Here is a 20,999-nt window from a genome sequence, read left to right on the forward strand (position 1 = left end):
TACCACTACAGTATTTCTTATTCTGTCAAAGATACTTTACAGTATTCTCTGTATACTTGATCAAATTCATCTATTAACAGTATTTCAGATATTACTCTGAACCATCTGTTTCTTTGTCACAGAAATTTTGCAACTGCCCCATGTTGACAGAGAGGAGAGGTGAGAATGTATAGTATAAAATTATAAGTAATTCTTTATTCATGCTCATGAGGTGTCCCATTCAAATTGGGGTACATCAAATGTGATTTTACATGTGGCTCTTATACCTTTCAAGTGTTCAGATACAACATGATTTGACCAATCATTACTTTAACACACACATATTACTATTTTGCAAAGCAACTATAATTCTGTGGCATCATCATCCATCTGATTTTTTTTCTTGATTGAGATGTGCCTGGTGTGGGTCTTACTACAGTTACTTGTCTATGATACTAGATAATTGGGAGGGTTTCACAGAGGTGTTAGAGGGGCTAGGATGCTGGCTTTATCTCGATAGTCCGGGCATATCCTTTATTATTCAGCATGGGCTCTGTCCTTCTTGCAATGAGCTGGGGTCCTTTAGTCATGCTTACTTAACCATGACTATACAGTATACAGTGTTAACTATATATCTTAAGAATCATAGAATGGTTTGGGTTGCAAGGGACCTTAAAGATCATTTAGTTCCAACCCCCCTGCCATGGGCAGGGATACCTTTCACTAGACCAAATTGCTCAGATACCCATCTAACCTGGCCTTGAACACTTCCAAGTATGGGAAATTCACAACTTCTCTGGGCAACCTGTTCCAGTGCCTCACCACCCTCACAGTAAAGAATTTCTTCCTAATGTCTAATCTAAACCTGCCCTCTGTCAATTTAAAGCCATTCCCCCTTGTTCTATCACTAAATACCCTTGTATAGAGTCCCTCTCCCACCTTCTTGTAGATCCCCTTTAGACTGAAGGGCTACACTAAACTCACCCTGGAACCTTCTCTTCTCCAGGCCAAATAACACCAACTCTCCCAGCCTTTCCTAATAGGAGAGGTGTTCCATCCCTCTAATCATCTTCATGGCCCTCCTCTGGACTCACTCCAACAGGTTGATGTCTTTCCTGTGCTGAGGGCCCCAGAGCTGAATGCAGCGCTCCAAGCGGGGTCTCAAGAGCAGAGCGGAGGGGCAGAATCACCTCCCTTGACTTACTGGCCACCCTGTTTTTGATGCAGCCCAGGATACAATTGGCTTTCTGGGCTGCTGTCCTAGTTAGGACAGCTGAGACCAGTTCATCATGGTATGGGTGTAACCCAAAACTGTGTATTCTATAGCCTTCCATGCCATTTCCCAGAAACTGTTATCAATAGAGCATTTACACCCTCTGCCCAGAGCAGCCTGACTCCTCAGGCTATAAACTAGGCATCAAGAGGCCTTCGAGATAGGAAGATGTTCCTGTCCTCACACCCTTTTATGGAATTCCCTGCTCTGAGGGAAGGACTGAGCATTCCTGCCTGAACTGGAGAATATATAAACTTGGAGTTTTGGAACCTTTTTACAACTCGTGGGATCCAGAGGAAGACTGCAGCTCACCGCTCTCAAGCAGACTGAGACCACCACCCTCAACTGGACTGCAATCACCACTTTTGACCAGACGGCAACAGCACTCTCACCAACAGGTTTTCCCCTCACCTTTTCCTTTGGACTCAGGGGGCCCAAAGAACGCCACTCTGTTCATGCCCCAGGGTGCTGGGTTATATATTTGGGTTTTGTGGGTTAAAATCAATTGTTTGTCTGTATAATTGTACTTATTGTATTATTTTATTAAATTGTTATTCTGACTTAAAATCTCTCTTTTGAGTTGAGTTCATTTCCCCTGCTGGTTTAAACCAGCACAGCTGCAAGCACACATTGCCGGCTCATGTCCAGCCTCTCATCCACTGGTATCCTCCAAGTCCTTCTCAGCAGAGCTGCTCTTGATCCATTTGTCCCCCAGCCTGTATTGATACTGGGGGTTGCCTGGTGCAGCTGGGCAGCCCAGGTGCAGCACCTTGCACTTGGTCTTGTTAAGTCTCATGAGGTTCCCATGGGCCCACTTCTCAAGCTTGTCCAGGTCCCTCTGGATGGCATCCTGTCCTTCAGGAGTGTCAACCACACCACTCAGGTGGGTGTTGTCTGCAAACTTGCTGAGGGTGCACTCAATCCCTTTGTCTATGCCATTGATGTGATGCCCAAAAAGGCGCAATGGAACTGCTCAGAGACAGAATTTGGTCTTTAAGCAGCAAGGTATTTATTTCAGGCTCATGCTGGACAAAGAGTTCCGAAGCAATCAGTGAAAACTTAGACTATACAATTTTTGAGAGAGATTACATCATCTTTACATGTATATTCATATTATTGCAACACCTAGTTATAATATTCATAGCAGGCGGAGTTAGGGCAGAGTCAGGGGCTGAGTCATCATTTTGGGGAGAATCTCGGTGGTACTTCCTGTTACTTCAGCCTCAGGGGTAGTCTTTTTACTCTTCTCCCTCAGGTAAACTTTTGAACTTTCCTTAATTCTGCTGATTCCAACGTGTATTTGGCAGGAGTTTCTGGACTCTGGCCCTTCTCTTTCCCCTTATGTCTCCGTGTTCCTTCCTTATGTCTATTTATGTATGTGTGTTAGCATTTTTGGTGCTCTTTATTTCCCTGTGCTCTTACTTTATGTTCTTTTGTGTCAGCGTGTCAGCATTCTTTGGTAAAGTGTTATCTTCCGCTAGTCCCTGAATCTTGGTTCTTTATTTCTTTGCTCAGAGTATGCATTCTGAGTTAGCTGTTCAGACCTTGCTCTGTTTCAAATGAAGACATTGAATAGCACTGGTCCCAATACGGTTCCCAGAGGGACACCACTTGTCACTAATGTTCATCAGGACTCTGAGCCGTTGACCACTACCCTCTGGATTCGACCATCCAACCAATTCCTTATCTGCCGAACAGTCCGCCTATCAGATCCTCGTCTCTCCAATTTAGAGAGGATGTTGTGGGGGACCGTGTCAAAGGCCTTTACAGAAGTCCAGATAAATATCTGTAGCCCTTCCCTTGTCCACTGATGTAGTTACTCCATGACAGAAGGCCACTAGGCTGGTTAGCCAGGACTTGCCCTTGGTGAAGCTGTGCTGGCTCTCTTGAAACACCTCCCTGTCCTCCATGTGCCTTAGCATAGCTTCTAGGAGGACCTGTTCCAAGATCTTCCGAGGCACAGAGGTGAGACTGACAGGTTGCTAGTTCCCAGAGTCCTCCTGGGATGAAGAAAGTTCATACAAATTCATCAACATCATCATGGCTAGGCTTCGCAAACGAAGATTTGGGAAAGGCTCTATCCACATTTGTTACAAGCACGCTGGTGGCTAATGAGGCCAATACGAGATAGACATGTCCGATTGCAAAAGGCACAGCAGAAAGACTCCTTAGGTTGTATATTCTGCAAGACACAATTCTTTCTGCGTTGCCTTTTCTCCTCGAGAGTGATCGTGCGTGCTTTCTCAAAGGAAACAGCAGCGTTATAGATGGTGTGTCTCCAGGCCTCCTGATTTGAGGCCAGAGTAGACCAGTTATGATGATCAATATGGCCAAGGCTGAGATGTTATTTCAGGGAGTCCTTGTATCTTCTCTTCGGGGCTCCTCTCTTGTGGCAGCTAGTGGCAAGTTCACCATAGAGCAAGATCTTAGGGAGGCGGTGGTCCTTCATCCTTGAGACGTGCCCTGCCCAGCACTGCTGTGTTTTCAGTAACATGGCCTCTATACTTGTGACTGCTGCTTGTTCTAGAACAGATGTGTTGGTCACATAATCTGACCAGCGGATGTTAAGGATTGTACGGAGGTAGCGTTGATGGAAGTGTTCTAGGAGATGCAGGTGGTGGCGGTAGATGACCCATGATTCGGAACCATATAATAGACAGCACAATGGCTTTGTAAACACTGATCTTGGTACTTTTCTTCAAGTGTTTATTACGCCATACTCTTTTATGGAGTTTTCCGAAAGCACTATATGCCTTTGCTAACCTGTTGTCTATCTCTCCGTCAATCTTACCATCCGAGGAGATGAGGCTGCCTAGGTATTTAAACTGTTGGACTGATTTGAGCTCTGATTGGCCAAAGACTGATACAATAGTCAGGGAATAAAATTTTCCAACACTGTCTTACATTCTCTTTCAGGGTTTTTCTTCTGCTTTACCATGCCTGGGCCATTTTGTGTTACCTTTAGGAAAATATTTTTCTTCCAGTTCCTCAGTATCTGTGTCTGTTACACTTGTGAGGACATTTTTTAAACAATATTCTTATATCTTTTTTGTTCTATTTTAATCAATAGGGTTTTTTTATTTTTTTCATTATTTAATTAGTTACTATTTTGGAGACACATAATAAGTTGCATATAACTACTTTTTTCCAGATCAACATGATTAAAAAAAAAAAAGATTCATAGTAACTTTACAGCTACATCAACATCTTAAACTTGCAGGCACAATCCAAGTTATTAAGCCCTTGCTGCTTCCTGACAAGAAACAAATGGGTTAGTTTAGAGGAGATGATATTAAACTTGCTTTCATTATTTCTTTTTTTATTAAAAGCCTCATCACTCTACTTTTGTGTGTGGTTTGGTTTTTAGACTGAATCTGGCTATGCATCAGAGTCAAGTTTGAGACGCCATGGCTCCATGGTGTCTCTTGTTTCTGGAGCAAGTGGATACTCTGCAACATCCACCTCTTCATTCAAGGTTAGTGAATAACATTTTCTTAGTATTGGTGTGTAAATAACACACAGAACCGGAAAGTAAATAAGCTATGTGAAGACTTATTCACACAATTATTGGAAAAAAACCCAACAAATCTTTAGTTTGTTATAAGTGTTAGCAATTCAGCATGTGATGATGAACAGATTGTACAGGAACCTTTTTCATGCCTCTATGCAGTTGTCCCTCAAACTATGCTGTCATTTTCAAATCAAACCTGTGGGAGGATTTATTATCCTTTCTTAGCATACTTCTGAGAATATAAGGACTTCTAAATGAAAGGAAATGCTGATTCTGTGACTTAAATTTGCTTAATAGTGATTGACAAATAACAACTTTGTTTCATATGTATTAATATTTAACATTTGAAATTGGATGGTCTGTACTTCTATGAGAGCAGAAGAGGAGCAGCACAAGAAAGAGGAGAGTAAAGATTAGAACAAAGATCTTAAACTAGAACTGACTGTTTTCAGGCAAATAGGTGTAAACCTGGTAGTAAGATTGTTTTTAATAAGCTTTTATTGAATGCTCTAAAGTAGCAGATGCAGTCAAGAGGAAAAATTGAGACCAGTGGACAAAATGAGTAAGAAACACTTTTATACAGTTTCTTATGTTCTAACATTAACAGTATTTCATAGCTGCTGATATCTGAAATTTCTTTGGTGTACTTAAAGAATTTGTTCTTCATAATTGCAGAAATCCTTTTTTTTTTGCATTGAAGTATTGCTGAGTCTGTAGAAGCATTTGAGCCTTTTTTGCTTGTATTTTCAGAAGGGCCATAGCTTACATGAGAAGCTTGCAGAAATGGAAACCTTTAGAGACATCTTGTGTCGACAAGTTGATACTTTACAGAAATACTTTGATGCCTGTGCAGATGCAGTTTCCAAAGATGAACTCCAGAGGGATAAAGGTAAAACTGGAATTGAAAACTCTTATCTCCATAGAATTTATCTTTTTACATAGTAATAGCCTTTGAAATAGTTACTATAACATTTGATACCATATAAATGAAATAGGTATATTAAATTTACTCTTTACTAATGGGATCAATCATAGATATTTCTGCATAAACAGTGTTAACTATTTTCACTTCAGAAGTTGGATTCCCATAAAAATCTGCTTAACTTAAATATTAACCCCTAACCATCAACTGTATAAATGTTCTTTTAAGCATTTGATGTTATAGAACAATAATTGTTTACCCCATAAGATGAATTCAAGTTAGTTTACTGCTATGTGTCTGTCATGGTTTAACCCCAACTGGCAACCAAGTACCATGCATCTACTTGCTTGCTTTGCCTTCCCCGCCGATGGTATGGGGAGGAGAATCAGGACAGAAAAGAAAATAGAACTCCTGGGTTGAAATAAGAACAGTTTATTTGAAACAAAGTAAAAGATAATAATAATTGTAATAAGAAGGAGAGGGAGATAAAACCCAAGACAAGTGATGCACAATACAATTGCTCACCACCCGCTGACCAATGCCCAGCCCGTTCCCAAGCCGCATTCAGCCCCTGCTTCTAGGTAACTCCCCTCAGTTTATATACTGAGCATAACATTCTATGGTATGGAATATCCCTTTGGTCAGTTCAGGTCAACTGTCCCAGCTATGCTCCCTCCCATCTTTTTGTGCACCTCCTCGCTGGCTGAGCATGAGACACCAAAAAGTCCTTGACTTAGAGTAAGTACTACTTAGCAACAACCAAAACATCAATGTGTTATCAACGTTATTCTCATACTGAATCCAAAACACAGCACTGTACCAGCTACTGAGAAGAAAATGAGCTCTATCCCAGCTGAAACTGTGACAGTCTCTTATCTTTATTTTGAAAAACAATAGCATATGAGCTTTGATAGGAACAATAAATTCTTTAAAAAAGGCAAAAGTTCTGCCATAATGAATGCTCCTGACATGTATTGGTTGTAGCTAGAGCACTGAGTGCACACTTGAAGTCCTAGTAGACTCAGGTGTGGATGTCTACATATCTCTGAATTGTTCTTCCCAGATCATGCACTCTCCCAAAGCATTTATATTCATTCCCACGTTTGTTCTGGCAGCCTGAAACTTTTGATAGTGAGAAAACAATAGATAATTACCATTCCACTTCTTTGAGAACTTTCTAGTGTAAGAGTAGATAGTGGCTCCCTGCTTATCCAGTTGTAACACCAAGATAATGTTCTTCTTACCATCGAATCAAGTGCTAAATTTTGATACTGAGCAAATGTTAGTCTTCTGATGGTTTCTGACAGTAATGTTGATAGTGGTCAGAAAAAAAGAGGAGAGGGTGTGTGTCACGACTGTTATAGGGAAAAAATTCTTAAATGCTGCTTAGCCATGAAGATGCTCTTAAATCTTTTTTTCACACTAAAGAATTGGGAAAGCTTTCTCACTCCCATAACACACACTTTCTCACATTTAGTGGTAGAAGATGATGAAGATGATTTCCCTGTGATGCGTTCCGATGGGGATTTTTCATATAACAGTAACAGCAGTAAGGAAAAATGTAAGTGTGTCAACTTTTTCACTGACAATTCATATGAATGGTATGATAAGCCTGATACAAGATGGGTATTTATGTTCTTTTCTAAGCAGAAAATTACAAGAATAGTTATTTGAATGTATGTGACAGGAAGCTTTTATTCGTGTTAAGATAATCATGAAAAGCAGCTAAGGAATTATATAATCTGAGTTATTCTTAATTCACACTAATATTAATGCAAGACTGTTAAGCCGGAATTTCCTATTCTATGTCCAAAGCCATTTCCACTACAAAATTCTGTTGAAACAGCTGCATCATTTGTATATTGGGAACTGAGATTTGTAACAGGTGATTGCAGTTTTTCTTGCAAGTATTACCTGCTTTAGGAGTGTAGTGAAGCACAATGCTTTTCCAGTTAGGTGTGCCCCATTATGGTTTTTCTAAGTTCTATGGCTATGTAATGATTAAGTCAACATTGTTACTGAATCTCATTTATCATACTTTTGGTACTTTTTAAAACTATATTTTTCAATGTTATACTGAACAGAATTCTGATTTTTATTCTTATCTTAAATGATCTGGTTATAGTCATTGTACTTACTGCATCCATTCAGTAAATGTGAACTCACACAAGTCTTGCTTTTTTAGAAATCTGATACTTCTGGCCTGCCAGAAGTTGTGTATACATTTAAAATATCTATTTATATTCTTCTTATACTTTCTCTTGCTTCCTGACTGAAATTATTTCCGTATTTGCATTCTATAATTGTTGACAATTCAGTATTCATTAGACTTTGATTCACAAAACTTTGAAGCAGTACAGTTTCAAATCTGATGTAATCTCCAAAAGAAGTACTTACCAGAAGCATTTTTAAAATTGTAGACACTTTCTTCAAGAATATGAAAAATATATGTGCAAAATAAGCCTTTTCTGTCTTCTGTTTTCTTTTATCTGGCTCTAGTTCCCCATGTATTGCATGTTTCCTTGCTGTATTTAAGTGCTCTTTCTAGATTATTGCCAAAACACTTATGAGGAAAGGAATTGGAAGGAGTTTCAGTATACTTCCAGAAAATTAATCGTATGAGTAGATTTTTTTCCAATGATAAAAAGTGCATGCTCTGCTAAGGATTAATTGTAGTGCTGATTTCAGAGGTTAAGTAGTGTATAGCTGAAGTTTTGAATAAATCAGCAAAGATAAACAAACTTGCAACACTCACCTGTAAGCAAGTCCACAGTTCCACTAATCCTATTTTATATATAAAAGTATATATAAAAGTATACATTTTTGAGGACTATTAAGTCAGAACAAACTTTAGAAAACTGAAAAAAACCCCTTCTTTAAAGAATGTTAAGTGAGAATTTAATTTCACTGCATGATTCATTTTAAAAAGATGTCTTTGTCAAACTTAATTTTTGTAGAATGATATAGGAGTTTTAGCTTAATTTACCTTTAGAACATTGCTTCATATCTAAGTTCTGATGTATCCACTATATATACACACATTCGTTATGTGGAATGTCATTAGGAAAATCCGTATTTTTAGTACGTCTGGTCATTTTTGAACATTTAAATGCAAAGTGACTTCATTTATATTTCATGTGTTTAACAGGAATTTGAAGTGATACATTTCTCTTGCAAAAAGAAATTGTTATGTATTATGGGTCATCATCATGGCTAGGCTTTGCGAACGAAGATTTGGGAAGGTCCTATCCACATTTGCTACAGGCACGCTGGTGGCTTATGAGGCCAATACGTGACAGACATATCCGATTGCAAAAGGCACAGCAGAAAGACTCCTTAGATGGTGTATTCTGCAATACACGGTTCTTTCTGCATTGCCTTTTTTCCTCGAGGGTGATCCTGCGTGCGTTCTCAAAGGAGACAGCTGCGTTATAGATGGTGTGTCTCCAGGCCTCCTGATTTGAGGCCAGAGTAGACCAGTTATGGTGATCAATATGGCCAAGGCTGAGATGTTGTTTCAGGGAGTCCTTGTATCTTTTCTTCGGGGCTCCTCTCATGCGGCAGCCAGTGGCAAGTTCACCGTAAAGCAAGATCTTAGGGAGGCGGTGGTCCTTCATCCTTGAGACGTGCCCTGCCCATCGCAGCTGTGTTCTCATCAACATGGCCTCAATACTTGTGATAGCTGCTTGCTCTAGAACAGATGTGTTGGTCACATAGTCTGACCAGTGGATGTTTAGGATTGTACGGAGGCAGCGTTGATGGAAGCGTTCTAGGAGACGCAGGTGGTGGCGGTAGATGACCCATGATTCGGAGCCATATAAGAGAGTCAACAACACTATGGCTTTGTAAACACTGATCTTGGTACTTTTCTTCAAGTGTTTATTACGCCATACTCTTTTGTGGAGTTTTCCAAAAGCACTATATGCCTTTGCTAATCTGTTGTCTATCTCTCCGTCAATCTTACCATCTGAGGAGATGAGGCTACCGAGGTAATTAAACTGTTGGACTGATTTGAACTCCGATTGGCCAATGGTGATGTGGGGATGATGGGGGACTTCCTGAGGTGCAGGTTGATGGAGGACCTCTGTCTTCTTTAAGCTGACTTCCAGTCCAAAGAGCTCAGCAGCATCTGCAAAGCAGGATGTTAAACGCTGCAGGGCTGCTTCTGTGTGGGCAACCAGGGCGGCGTCATCAGCATAAAGCAGCTCCTGGACAAGATGGTTTAAGGTCTTGGTGTGGGCCTTCAGTCGCCTTAGATTGAATAGACTTCCATCAGTACGATATCGAATGAAGATACCGTCCTGATCATCGAGGTCTGCTGTGGCCCTTTGGGGCATCATGCTAAAGAAGATGGTGAATAGGGTAGGAGCGAGAACGCAGGTTGGTATTATGGGTACATGTATATAAACTCACTCACTAGAGCTCACTACAGAAAATAATTTCTGCAACCCTTTACTTTCTGCAAAACATCTAATTCCAGTTCTTATGAATCCTGGTTCCATTAAATTTACTTTCCATCAGTTATTTCTATTAAAAGTCTTATCTTAATTTTAGTTTTTCTGTGTCTCTGATTTCTGAGGGCTAAATCCATTAAAGATTTAGTAGCTGAGTGGTGCAAAGCTTGATTAGAAATGAAAAATTAAAGTGGAATCATAAGTGATGCAGTAGGAGAAGTAGGTGTCTCAAATTGAAACACCCATGACTGTGTATTGAGCAGAAAACTACTCTAACTGATAATGAAATATTTATCTTAAACTTCACCCTTTTCTTAAGCTTTGCCTCAGAGCAGCTGTTAAGATTCTTCGGTTTCTGAAGTTTCAGGTTCCCTTCTTGAAGTCTCTGAAAGGACAGGAACAATCTTTTTAACTGTAGCTAAAAAGTGGTTGCCTGTCTGAAGCTGTTGTGCAGTCACTGCTCCAGGAAGTGGGAAGCACAGATTCAACCTCTTATTTAGCCTACTATGATAAGGAGGAGTGTTTGAGCCTACTGTTCAAACCACTAGCGCACCAATCTAGTACTCAAATCACTACATTTAAGAGTGATTTAAGGGGCCATAATCACATTGTCTTTAGAAATTCGTTCCCTTCTGCACCTTCCCTGGGTAGGAGGAGAAAGTTAGCATGACTGTAGAGATTTGTGTACTGCTCTGAAGATGATATTTTGGATAGGCTTTTTCTTTTCTGTGTTCTCTAGGATCTTTGAGTGAAAGTTAAAAAGAGCACTATGAAGGTATTAAAATTTATTGCTCACTTTCCAATTAGAAAATCTGGTGACTGAAACAATGATCATTTGTATAAAGCACCAAGGGAGAGCCTGGTTGATGCATATTTACTCACTGGGATCTTTGAATATAAGAATGTAGAATATTGATCAGGAAGCATTGCCATTCATCTGCTCAGGAAAATTAGTGTATTTGGGTTTAAATTATGTAAGAATAAGAGCAGCAGGTGGCACTTACTTAAGGGAACCTCTTTGAAGACAGAATGTGGTTTTGTACTGAAACTAAAAAGATGGAAATGGTACAGAGGCTGAAAGAAATTTGATATAAAACAGTGGGATTTGTGGTGGATTTTAATGCTTTGAATGGAGGAAGAATATTCACCAATATATTGCTGAAATAATGAGGTTATTTTTAGAGGAAAACTAATTATATTTATACTATTGCTATCCACAGAATACGAAAAACAGTAGGTATCAATAAATGGGTTGTGCACTAAATCATTTCTCTTTCATTTAGAATTAGTTTAGTGACATACGATGTTAAAGTGGCATAAAACAGAAAAGATAAGGAAACTTTGTTTTTCTACTTACCGTCTTTTAAAACTAGTCTTCCATTTCAGTGGAAAACAGATTTGATTGAACAGGTGATTTTTGGGACATCTGTGAAAGTATTACAAACAACATCTTAGGAACAAGAAGGCAAAACTGATCTATCCTAACAGACATAGAGGTGTGTAGGAGAGAAGGGCTGAAGAGCTATTGAAGAAGGCTAAAGCATGTTATGAAAAATCCACTATAAGAAAGGCAAGAGAAATCAATTCATGAATAAAGTAAAATTCTTAAGAAACAGGATAATTAAAAAGAAACCACTTGGAAGATGTTGAAGTAGAAGAAAAATCATACTCCTGCTTCTTTCAGTTGGCTACATACAGTTTGATCACCAGGCAAGAAGAGCAGTTGCAATGATAAGAACACTTTTCTATTAGCCTTCAGCTTTAACCTATAGATTTCCTGATGCAAGATTTCATTTTGAAACCTGATGACACTGAAACTGAAAGCTCTGTATATATCACTGCTACTTTGAGACTAGTCATTAAAGAATTACTTAGAATATATAATGACTGAAACTGTATGGAAGTATTGAGTTGTAACTGAAACGTAAAGACATCCAGGAACAAAAAATGGCTTTTTTTCCAGGAAATGAGGCTACATTGCTGCATCTCCCTTGCATTCTACTACAGATTTCTGAAAGTATTTTATACTGTTGCAGTCAGTGGTAATTTCTTCAGTGTGTCTAGTATGTTGCATACTTAAAAGAAAAATCACATTTATAAGCAGCATAGCTGTGCTGGTAAGCCTGCACATGAACATGGTCTACACCAGCAGGACATATCAGTAGTATAAACTGCATTTTCCCCTCTGCAGCTGTTAGGGGGAGGGAAAGCTCATTATTGCTTCTGAAACAGACTGATCTTTCTTTCTTTCACTCTCATTGCCTTTACCCTTTTAGGGAGTATTCCTGATTAACATAAAACAAAAAGATAAGCTGTGTTCTACCGTAGTATGTATGTTTACTGAGGTATTTGAAGTAGTGTGTGGTGTGTAAACATCTGTTTGAAAAAGTTTGATTCCTTCTGAAAGAAGGGCATATAAAACCTCCGGAGACTTAAACCATTGCTTAAGACCATGTGATGCTTGCTTTCTGTTCCTTAAGTGCAGATATTGTGCTCTACTATTAGAGAACAGCAATTGCATTTCTCTTCTCTACAAGAACTGAGCTGCTTGAAAGCTCTGCTTTTTACCATTTGTCGTGGTTTGAGACCCTCAAAAATCCAATTTCCAAGTCTCCCTCCCACAATTTGCTTCAGTGCGAGAGGATTTTCCAGACATAACACAAGACTCAGTATGGGGGGAAGAGAATCATATTACAATTGTGTGGTGGGGGAAAACAGTTTTCCCCCTGAAGCTATAAAATGGTAAACCCCTAGGGGGTGGTGACCCTTGGGGTTTGAGCCAATGAGCACTTTTGCAAAATATAAACATATCATAAGCAGACTGGAAGAGAAGGAGTAGTTGTAGTTGTTGTTGGAGAAGTGGCCATGTTGTAAAGCCATGAGGAGAAAGGGCAGGAGCCCCCTGGGGGGCTCTGAGCCCCCCCCCGCCCCCGGCTGGGGGGCTACAGGGACTTGGAACAGCGTAAGGCTGAGCTAAGTACCTGTAGCTAGAAAGCTAAAGAAGTTTCCTCCACCGTGAGTGGGCAGATGGAGCAGCAGCAGAGACAGCAACGGACAGAGAAAGTGGCAGAGAGCCAGAAGAGATAAGAAAGAGCAGCAAACAGGCATTGCAGCCAAGGATGAGAGACACAGAGTTGTCTGAAGAGAGAGCCAGCAGCAGAGAGGGCAGGACTAAGCTCTACAGAGTTTTGGGGTAAGAACTGAACCAAAAGACCCCAAACCCCTCTGAGACCTCCTAGAGAGAGGAGGATGATGGACTTTTAGTCTTGGAGTGCTACAGCACTGCAGAAAGGAGCTGAAAAGCTCAGAGAAGGAATGCAGAGGGGGTGACCTAGGTCCCCCCACTGCCTTGAGACAGAGCACGGAGCTCTGCAAAGGGAGCTTGAATCCCCTGAAGATACGGACCGTCATGAAGACCCCTGTGCTTCATGGCATGACGTGGTGAAGCGACCGTTGTCCAGGTGAATGCAGCCCACGGAAGAGAAGACCCTCGCTTGGAGACGATGGACCGAGGGGCTTGGATACCCCCCTTGTGTGTACTGGCAGAGATCCAACTACAACTGCTGCACAGAAAGAGAGAGAGAGAGCCTGCTGTCCTTGAGACATTGCTGCTCTGAGAGTAGAAAGGATCTTTTCCTTCTTCCCTCCTGGACTTTTATTTGGAGGGGAGAAGAGATTGGATCCATTGTAAATACTATTTTGTCATGGTAGAGATAGTTAAGATTGTATATAATGTATTGTAGTATTTATTTTGTACAGTCATTGTAATATATATCCCTTTCCCCCCATTTTGAGTCTCGTGTGGTGTCTGGAAAACCCATCTTACACTGGGCTGAGATGAGGGAAGGGGGCTTGGACTAGGGAATTGAATTTTGGGACTCTCAAACCATGACAAATTGTTACACAAATAAATACTATAATACATTATATACACAATTCTAACTATCTCTCCTATGGTAAAGCAATATATTTACATTAGATCAAATCTCCTTTCCCTCCAATAAAAGTTCAGAAGGGAAGAAGGAAAGATCCTTTCCATTTTCAGGGCAGCAGTGTCTCTCCTCTTCAAAGCAGCAGTCATAGCTGGAGTTGTCGTAGCTGGAATCTCTCTCTCTCTCTCTCCATTACTCATAAGGGGGTCTTCTCTCACCCCTTGGCCCTTCGACTCCAGCCGAAGGTCTCTCTCCCATGGACTGTGAAGCAGGGACAAGGCTCGCTTCACCATGTCATATCACAGAGTGCAGGGCATCTTTGTGACAGTCCCTTCCTCAGGGGATTCAAGCTCCGAGTCAGAACGTTTAGGGCAGCTCTCAGTTCATTCTTTGCCCCAAGCGTCCTACCAGAGCTCCTTTGCTCTGTCTCAAACTGCCAGCGTGGCAGCAGGCGGGGGGCAAGGTCACTTCCCCCGCATTCTGTCCAGCCGTCCCAGTCCAGCTTCCAGGACGTCTCTGAGCTTCTCAGCTCCTCTCTACAGTGCTGCTGCATTTCAGGACTCCCTTCAAGTAGAAGTCCACCCCCTCCTTCCAGGAGGGTTCTCAAAGGTTTGGGGAAATAAAATCAGACTCACCCCAAACAGTCTCTATTGAGCTTAGTCCTCTCTCTCTCTCTGTCTCCGTCAGACATCTCTGTGTCTCTCAGCTTGGCTACACGCCGCCTTTGCTGCTTCCCTCTTATCTTCTTGGCTTTCTGCCACAGTTCACTGCTGCTCTGCTGCCGTTTCAATGTCTCTGGCTGTCCACTCACAGCGAAGAAACTTCCCCCAGCTCTTAGCCACAGTACTCGGCCCAGTTTAAGACTGTTCTTGTAGCCCTCAGCCGGGGCTGGTGGGGCCTTGGCCTCCAGCGGGGCTCCTGGCCCCTCTCTCTCCTCATGGTCTCAGAACATGGCTACTTCTCTTCCAACTACATCATCATTCTTCTTTTCCGGTCTGGTGTGATATGTTTTAATTTTGCAGGGGTGCTGATTGGGTCAACACCAAGAAACACCACCCCCCTGGAGTTAACCACTTTCCAACTCCAGGGAAAACCCTTTTTAACCCAGGACACCGTTGCAGACAGATATTGAATAAATTTACAGGAATATTTATTTTTACTCTTTAAACCATAACAGTGGCCCATTGACAAACTGACAGAATGGAAAAAGAAATCAATATCCAAGTGGGTGATAAGTCATCAGGTTGCCCCATGACATAGCAGGAGTTACTTTAACTTGCTTAGCTCAGCTTCAACATGAGTGTTAGTTCTGCTTTCTAATCTTTTCTGACATTAATGTATAGTGTTTGCTTTGGTATTCTGTCAACCTACATAGAGTATGTACTTTTTTGTCACAAGTTTTAAGTGACTTGTTTAAATAGCCTTAGTAACAGATGGCCCGTTTGACATCATGAAGAAGTTGTTGGAACTACAAAACGCCACAGTACTTGGATAATTCAACACATTTAATACTTTTATATCATACATTTTTATGTTGTAGTTTTTAAATCTATAGTTACCTGCTTAAAGCAGCCTTGAAATGTTACCTTTGGTGTTTGATTGCATTTTGAAATTGTTTCTTTCTTAGTGCTGTATCGGATATATTTTAAGGTTGCTCCATGTTAATTAGGTCCCACTTCAAGCTGTAAAACTGTTACTGTTACAAAGTATTCCCACTCCCTCCACCCACATGATTTGCAGAGTAATACAGCATTACAAGCAGACTTTAAATACAGTACAGCAAGATGAAATTGAAGGGATGTGTTTTTCTTTTTGAATCTCTTTCCTTACCCAGGGAATAGCTAAAAATTAGCACTTTTTTATTTTTAAATTAAATTTCTAACCAGTCTATTTTCTTCAAACAGTGGTAATATAAAGCATATATGTAAAATGCTTGTTTGAGGTAAAGGCAGCTATCAGTGAATAATTAGTGTTTGGTTTTAGTGTTTCCACATGTGACACCCAAAGGAATTAATGGCATAGACTTTAAAGGAGAAGCTATAACTTTCAAAGCAACTACTGCTGGAATCCTTGCTACACTCTCTCATTGTATTGAACTCATGGTGAAACGGGAAGAAAGTTGGCAAAAAAGGCTAGATAAGGTAAGATCATTTTCCTTTTACTTTTGTTGAAAAATTTGTTTCTTTAGTTTGAAATTGAAATTTCAAATTAACTGGTTTAAAGTTTTTTATTCCGGGTATTACTTTTATTTCTGTGTATAGCATTTATTAATTTTAGATGCTTTCATTATTTATTACTCCTTTAAAATGTTAAAACCTCATTCCAACAGTTGGTGATACAGTAACATTATTCATCATATTCTTCTTTTCCCAGCGCTTGTTCAGATAGTATTCCTATATTTTTAATACTATAAAGAACCTGATAGTACTCCACAGTAATAAGTGTATTGCTTGCAGGTCTCTAAGCAAGACCTAATTATCCATGCTTGCAAAATGATGTGCAAATCTCTGAAATGCTTTGTGATAAGAAATGGTGACAGAACTGAGAAGAACAACCAGTATTAACTTTAAAGATCCAAAATGCAGTTATTTCACTTACCTTTAAGAGACTTAAGCGATTCATTTAATTCATGTTTTATACCAATTGGTTCATTTTTGGGGTGGGGTGGGAGTGGTATTATATGTTATTCTTATGGCAGTGATAGTTCATGGTAAGCCTACTCAACCACTATAGCAACTTGAAAGGAGCAGTGTCCTCTCTACAGATGAGATGTGGTAGAAACATGGCTAGGTTGTACTTCAGGCTTTTCAGGCTCTAGAATCCTGCCATCATTAGCTGGTGTCCTGTACAGCCCTTCACCCATTGTTGTTTCATTTTTAATTTAACATGATTCCATATAGTGTATATCTCATTTCAAATCTTACTCAATATGTGTTAGTGGTACACAGTTCAAAGAGTGAAGTCATTCAGACAAAACACATCCATGTTTGAATCCTTTCCCATGCTTCTGGACTGTTGTCAGAGACTGAAATGGTTGATGATTTATGCATTCTAGGAGACTCTTGCAAGATTTTGACCTTTGCATTGTACCTCTGATGGGCAGTTGGGCCCGTCCCTCCCTCCAGTGAAGAGCCAAGTTTGCAGGCTTTTGACAAGTTTGCAGGCTTTTGACTTTTGCATTATACCTCTGATGGCCCATCAAAGCCCATCCCCCCCTCCGCCAATCTTGAAAAGCAGGAACCAGACCAGACACAGAAAAACTCCGCGCAGGCCCAGGGAGAGGTTGGAGGCTCAAGGCATGGCCCGTGAACACTAACCATGTATATAATAACTCATAACTTCTTGGCGTGTGGGGGCTTCCCTCCTTCACCCCCAGCAGATCAAGGCCACCACTTCAACTGACAGACATGGAAACGGCAACTACCAAGTGTCATCGCTGGACCCCGTGGGCAGTGACTATATATGTTTTTTCCATTCTCATCTTTTCTTTTTCCTTACTTTCCCTTACTCTTATCCTGTCTTTCTCTCCCCTATGCATTTTCTCCCCCCCCAAAGGTTATTCCCCCAAAGGTTATCTCTATGCCACGTTGTTATGTGACAACACCCAAAATGCTAGCATACCTGTTGATACAAAATTGTTAAAATAAACCTTACCAATATATGTTTTCAGACACCGATTATTCAGTGTCGTTTTACTCTAATCCACCCCAAGGGAATTATTGATAAGAACCTGGGTTACCCCCCTCCCTTTTTCTGGGGCGGGTCGTAACAACTGTATACAAGAAAGCTATCAGCTTGCAAACCCCATCCATAAAAAGGTGTTAGAGAATCAGAAACACAGAATCATTCAGGTTGAAAAAGACCTCTGAGATCAAGTCCAAACTTTGACTAATCACCACCTTTTCAACTAGACCATGGCAGTAAGTGCCATGTCCAGTCACTTCTTGAACACCTCCAGGGATGGTGACTCCACAATTTCCCTGGGTAGCACGTTCAAATGTTTAGTAATACTTTCACTCATATGTGTTAGGGGTACACAGTTCAAAGAGTGAAGTCATTCAGACAAAACACATCCATGTTTGAATCCTTACCCATGTCTCCTGGCTCTTCTTTGTCCGTATGTCAAAGACCTGGTCAAAGACCTGGTCCTATCTAACAGTGTTGTGACTTCTGTCAACACTTAATTTATTATTGCTTCATCTAGGTAGTTGGAGGAATTATAGCAGACCTAAGACTTCAAGCTTATTCATAGGATTGTAGGGTAATTCAGGTTGGAAGAGACCTCAAGAGGTCTCTAGCCCAACCTCCTGCTTAAAGGAAGGACAGTTTGAATCAGACTGGGTTGCTTATGGATTTATCAAGTCTGATTTCAAGTCTCCAAGGCTGAAGACTGCACAGCCTTTCTGAGCAGCCTGTTCTGATGCTCAGCTGTTGATATATATTCACTTGGAGCAACTCTTATTCCCGTATCTGCCTATTGTTTTTCCTCTTCCTACTATAGACTACTGTGAAGACTCTGGCTCCATTTGTTGATGACCTCCTCGGAGCTATTGAAAGGCTACTATTAAGTTCCCCCACAAAAGCCTTCTCTATTCCACGCTGAGCAAACACAGTTCACTCATGCTGATCAGACTTGGCTTAGAGCATGGATGAAGTGAATTTTTTCTTACTAGTATGTTATTACAGAATAATATGTTAGTATAGAATTTGGTTTAGATAAGTTGTCATATTTTTTCTTCTTCTGTGGACTAATGTTAAAGCACTTGTTTTCAACTGCAAGCAGTTAAACATTCAAACCTAAATTTCACTTTCACTCATACAGAATTACAGAATCATTTAGATTGGAAAAGACCTCTAAGATCATTGAGTCCCACCTTTGACCAATCACCACCTTGTCAATTTAAGACCATAGCACTAAGTGCCACGTCCAGTCATTTCTTGAACACCTCCAGGGATGGTGACTCCACTGCCTCCCTGGGCAGTCCGTTCCAATGCTTAACAACCCTTTCCCTGAAGAAATTCTTTCTGGTGTCCAACCTGAACCTCCCCTGGCACAGATTGAGGCTACTTCCTCTTGTCCTATCTCTAGATGATTGGGAGAAGAGGCCAACCCCCACCTTGCTACAACCTCCTTTCAGGTAGTTGTAGAGAGCAATAAAGTCTCCCCTGAGCCTCGTCTCCAGGCTAAACAACCCCAGCTCCCTCAGCCGCTTCTGATACGACTTATTCTCTAGACCCTTCACCAGCTTCGTTGCCATTCTCTGGACATGCTCCAACCCCTCAGTGTCCTTCTTGTAATGGAAGGGCTCAGAACTGGACACAGTACTTGAGGTGCAGCCTCACCTGTGCCGAGTACAGAGGGACAATCACTTCCCTAGTCCTGCTGGCCACACTATTTCTGGTACAGGCCAGGATGCCGTTGACCTTCTTGGCCACCTGGGCACACTGCTGGCTCATGTTCAGCTGACTGTCAACCAACACCCCAAGGCCCCTTTCCACTGGGCAGCTTTCCAGCCACTCTTCACCCAGCCTGTAGCGCTGCATGGGGTTATTGTGACTCAAGTGCAGGACCCAGCACTGGGCCTTGTTGAACCTCATACAATTGGCCTCGGCCCATCAATCCAGCCTGTCCAGATCCCTCTGCAGAGCCTTCCTACCCTCCAGCAGATCAACACTCCCACCCAACTTGGTGTTGTATGACAAACTTACTTAAACAGGACTGGCCCCAATACTGAGCATTGGGGAACCCCACTAGTGACCAGCCACCAACTGGATACAGCACCATTCACCACCACTCTCTGGGCCCGGCCATCCAGCCAGCGAAGAGTGCACCTGTCCAAGTCGTGTGTAAGGTACTTTCCCCAAAAATGCCAAGGCAATGGAAAGGGTTCAAAAAGGTTTATTTCGGAGGCAAGGACACTAAAAACTTAGAAAAACCTCACAGTGCTGCCAGGCAGCACTGGGCCTCAGGGAAAAGGCACCTCCTGTTTTTAACGTCAAGTTTTTATTATCTCTGCTCCCCCCTCTCTCCCCACTGGAATGCGAAGGCCTGTGGCATCTGCTCTCTCCTCACATATCAGAGAGCGAACTTCTGGAATGCAAGGGGGGAGAGAACAGCATTGTTTTGAGAAAGTGGCAAGGGAAGCCTTTCCTATGTGAAATAATTGACTCCTCGGTAACAAAATCTTCTGGAAAAGGGTTATTTACCCCTACACAGTGGGCTGCCAGCTTTTCCAGGAGAATGCCATGGGAGACAGTATCAAAGGCTTTACTGAAGACCAGGTAGACAACATGCACAGCCTTTCCCTCATCCACTAGGCGGGTCACCTGGTCATAAAAGGAAATCAGGTTGGTCATGCAGGACCTGCCTTTCTTAAACCCATGCTGACTGGGTTTGATCCCTTGGTTGTCCTGTATGTGCAGTGTGATCGCACCCAAGATTATCTGTTCCATAACCTTGTCAGGCACTGAGGTCAGGCTGACAGGTCTGTAGCTCCTCGCATCCTCCTTCTGGCCATTCTTGTGGATGGGCATCATATTGGTCAACATCCAGTCATCTGGGACATCCCCAGTAAGCCAGGACTGCTGATAAATGATGGAGAGCGGCTTAGTGAGCTCTTCAGTCAGCTCCCTCAGCACCCTCAGGTGAATCTTATCCAGCCCCATAGACTTGTGAGTGTCTAAGTGGCACAGCAGGTCACTAACTACTTCCTCCTGGATTACAGGGGGTCTATTCTGCTCCTTGTCCCTGTCTCCCAGCTCAGGGGGCTGATTGCCCTGAGGATAACCGGTCTTACTGTTAAAGACTGAGGCAAAGAAGGCTTTAAGCACCTCAGCCTTTTCCTCATCCTTGGTGACTATATTCCCCCCTGCGTCCAATAAAGGATGGAGATTTTCCTTGGCCCTCCTGTTGCTGTTGATGTATTTA

General features: G+C 41.5%; 1 protein-coding gene across 3 annotated transcripts in view; it reads left to right on the forward strand.

Moving 5' to 3' along the window:
* The window catches only part of LOC135404410 (ceramide transfer protein-like), a 141,449-nt gene that overhangs the window by 77,401 nt on the left and 43,049 nt on the right, over positions 1–20,999 (forward strand). For all 3 annotated transcript variants that reach the window (XM_064639134.1, XM_064639132.1, XM_064639133.1), the window contains 4 exons: positions 4,620–4,727; positions 5,514–5,652; positions 7,163–7,246; positions 16,055–16,212. In XM_064639134.1, the coding sequence (XP_064495204.1) occupies positions 4,620–4,727; positions 5,514–5,652; positions 7,163–7,246; positions 16,055–16,212 (489 nt within the window). The remainder of the gene's footprint in view (positions 1–4,619; positions 4,728–5,513; positions 5,653–7,162; positions 7,247–16,054; positions 16,213–20,999) is intronic.

This window comes from Pseudopipra pipra, chromosome W (genome assembly GCF_036250125.1).
Source record: "Pseudopipra pipra isolate bDixPip1 chromosome W, bDixPip1.hap1, whole genome shotgun sequence".
Taxonomy (NCBI): Eukaryota; Metazoa; Chordata; class Aves; order Passeriformes; family Pipridae; genus Pseudopipra; species Pseudopipra pipra.